Source organism: Anoplophora glabripennis, unplaced genomic scaffold, assembly GCF_000390285.2.
Source record: "Anoplophora glabripennis isolate ALB-LARVAE unplaced genomic scaffold, Agla_2.0 scaffold7247, whole genome shotgun sequence".
Classification (NCBI taxonomy): Eukaryota; Metazoa; Arthropoda; class Insecta; order Coleoptera; family Cerambycidae; genus Anoplophora; species Anoplophora glabripennis.
In genome coordinates this window covers 1-3,311 of record NW_019423320.1, presented here as the reverse complement: position 1 = coordinate 3,311, position 3,311 = coordinate 1, and the positions used below count along the sequence as shown (strand labels likewise).

The window sequence follows — 3,311 nt, the reverse complement described above, 5'->3', positions numbered from 1 at the left end:
CTGTGATCCATGTGTTTAGTAACGGATGCTTGAAATATAGAAGCAAGTTTATTATGAAGTTGATTTACTGCGGTATGTATCAAGACCACTAAATTCATTCAGAAAGTCTCATTTGACAACTAATAAAGGCTTATAGAGCTATGAGTAGCTTTCCAGAAATTTAAACTATTAGCGGGTTAATATTACATTTGATGAAAAGTGAAGGATGATAATTCTTTTCATCTATTAAGACATTCATACTCTTTTCAACTAAGCTATCAATATATCCTTCAATGAATCGGAAAAACTATCTAAAATTAATTAGAAAGGTTTGGTTTTTAGTGTTGCTGGATATTTAAATAATGCAGTACTTACAGTTAACATTTGATTGGCCATACAACCGCAAACCAAGGCAGACAACAGGGACATGTGCCCAACTGTATATTTTACAAGTGAACTAAGACGGTATCCCAGTCTAAAACGAAAAATTTGAACTGGGAAACTGCACATACAATTTTATACCCAATTTTACAAAAACGATAAGATCAAAAGGACTGAGTACCTACTTAAGTAAGTGGACATGGTAACCGATGCAAAACCGAAGCCTATTTCTCATTTCTACCCTCGATGATGCTTCGAATGTTTTCTTGAAGTTATCATTCAAGTGATTGATGTAACATATCAATATCTCTGTTGACTCGTATATTATGAAGCTTTGAATTAGAAGCGGTTGACCTGTAAGAAGTCCAGTGAAGATGATTTGCATCGTAAAAATGATGGTACCTGCGGTTAGATTATTGGCACCGAATGGTAGCCATATCGGGACTAATACAGGGCTAATTTGATCAAAATCTTCATTGATCTCTTTGATCAATTTGGTGTTGTACCAAGCTGTCAAGCCGTAAATTATTATGACCATAAAGGAACCAAAGATGCTAATGTATCCGAAGCGGTTTAAGAAATTTACCGTTTTTTGGTAAGACGCTGGTTTGCCGAATTTTTTTAAGTCTTCGAGATCTTTGAAAAAGTCGGACCATTGTTTGTATTTTAAAGTAAATAATACATTTACTAGAAATGCTGCAGTGCCACCTAAAGCAATAGAAGTAGCTTCGCTTATATCCGTTTCTGAATGAGCTGTAATAAAAATAGTTAGGTATACCTATCTTTGCTAAAAATAAATTAGGCGTAAAACTATTTAGCTAAATACTATTCTACTCTTACGTTTACTTACTCCCTATTATAACTATTAGAAACAGTAAAGGCCCAATAATAGTAAAGAAGAAGCTAACCACCTTCGACAGCAAATAAATTGCGACGAACTTCTTCAGATAAGACTTATCCATAGAGAGAGGAATTTGATACGTCATCTTCAGATAGTTTAGGCTGTATGAAAAAGCCCCATTCTTCTCAATTTTGTACATAATGATGTTTTCGAATACAAAAGTATCCTCTAAATAATTTTAATTAGTTAGTCGGTAAGAAACAGTCTATTTTCACAGTAGGTCATATATTGTTGTATCGAATGTTATCCTTTATATGCTTTTCAAATGTTTGTATTGTTAATTAAAGATTATAGTTAAATTTCATGGAAATGGAAAATGAATATATGTAAATTCTAAGTCTTTTATTGCTTCCTATTAATTTGCATATGATACTGCTAAATATTTATGTGTTTTATTTAGATGTGAATATAATTACTTCTTTAAATATTTAGATGCAATTTTCTATGAATGTATCAATAATATAGTCCTACTTAAGAAAAGACGGAATGTTATTGAGATTTAAATTAAATTAGATAACTTTTCGAGTTTTATTTCATAAATTTAATGTTTATGTATATGTATATAGAAATATTGGGTATTTGAAAGAAAATGTATGCTTGATTTTTATTTTGAATAGTGTAGATTAAAATAGTCCTAGGTAATTGAAAGAATTACGCTATGTTTTAAAACATTTATGTAAAACTGATCTAAAAGCTATGTAAATATGCTGCGCATTCTCTGTTGGTAGGAGAAACGTCTATAGCGATTATTGAAAAAGTTTTTAATCACCTAAAAATGAGTAATATTAATATCGATATACAATAAATATAGTTCTTACCATAAAATAGAAATCATAATCTTATTCCCGTGTCTTATCTTATACAGGGTGATTCAAAACTTATAAAAAAAAATTTGAATGTACAGGAGACTCTTACAAATACAATTTTGTAAAAGAAAATCGAAAAGGGCAGTTTGAAAATGATGATGATCCACTTCTGCACAGCACTGAAAAAAAAAAAAAAATTAATTTCTTTCCCAAGGAAAGATATAAATAAAATTTTATAACTGCAAATTCAACTGCTTTTGTCGCTATTGTTATTATTAATTAATAAAATTAATTTGTGATTTTTATTAATAAAATAATTTGACATACCTACATGACATTACAACTGTTCAAAATTTTGTTCACCGACGTGTAAACACATTGTTCGTCTTACCCAGTTTCTACAAACTAACACAAATGTTGTTTTGCTTCACCATAACACAAATGCTTCACCATAATACAAATGTTGTCTTTTTTCACCATAAAATAAAACGATATCCATCAACTCCCGAGTTGCTATACACGTAAACTATTTTTGATACGTGAAAAACTAATGTAAACACTATGGCAAAAATGTAAATACTAACATCGGAATCGTCTGGGGCCACGTGGAGAGAGAGCGCATTGCACACAACGCGAATGGCGCTAGAGACTACAGTAACTTCAATAATTTCTTTCTCGGAAACTAAGGATTTTACAAACATTTTTTTACGATACTGACTCAATTTTTCATGACGCATATTGTGAATCATCCTGTGTTATATATTAGGATGTTGATGACAAAAATCTCACCATTTTTCACAGCGCATCCGATGGTAACCTTGACCTTGACGTTAGGGTCGAGCTTCAAGGTCATATAGTAAAAAAGCAATCTACTTTTACAAAATTATTTTTCATTGCAGTTTCGTTTTCTGCTACTCGGTTACTTTTATATAACTGGCTTAAAGTGACAGGTAACAACAACTGTCAACATTGCACTGTGTGGTATAAAGAGCTTATTTTTATACAAATAATTAAATATTTATTTTGTAAACTATTAAAATTTTGATATCATTTTTTAATTATATATTCACAGTATTTATATTCAAATTTTTAGTATTGATAAGTTACATTTATGCTGAAATGAATTAAGTATATAAAAAATGAGGGAACTTCCACAATTTATAAAAATAAAATATAAATCAATCTCTCTGTTATTATTTATTTGTATTCCTTCTTGTCTTCCTCTTCATCTTCTTCTCGAAAAT

General features: G+C 30.2%; 1 protein-coding gene across 1 annotated transcript; it reads right to left on the bottom strand.

Moving 5' to 3' along the window:
* Positions 1–354: 354 nt before the first annotated feature.
* LOC108916830 lies at positions 355–1,346 on the bottom strand (the record flags this gene model as incomplete). The annotated part of the gene is made up of 3 exons (XM_018723135.1): positions 1,211–1,346; positions 546–1,113; positions 355–454 (listed from the first exon to the last, which is right to left on the bottom strand). Coding segments are annotated over exons 1-3 (804 nt in total), but the record flags the coding sequence as incomplete, so codon positions are not given.
* Between the last annotated feature and the right edge of the window lie 1,965 nt (positions 1,347–3,311).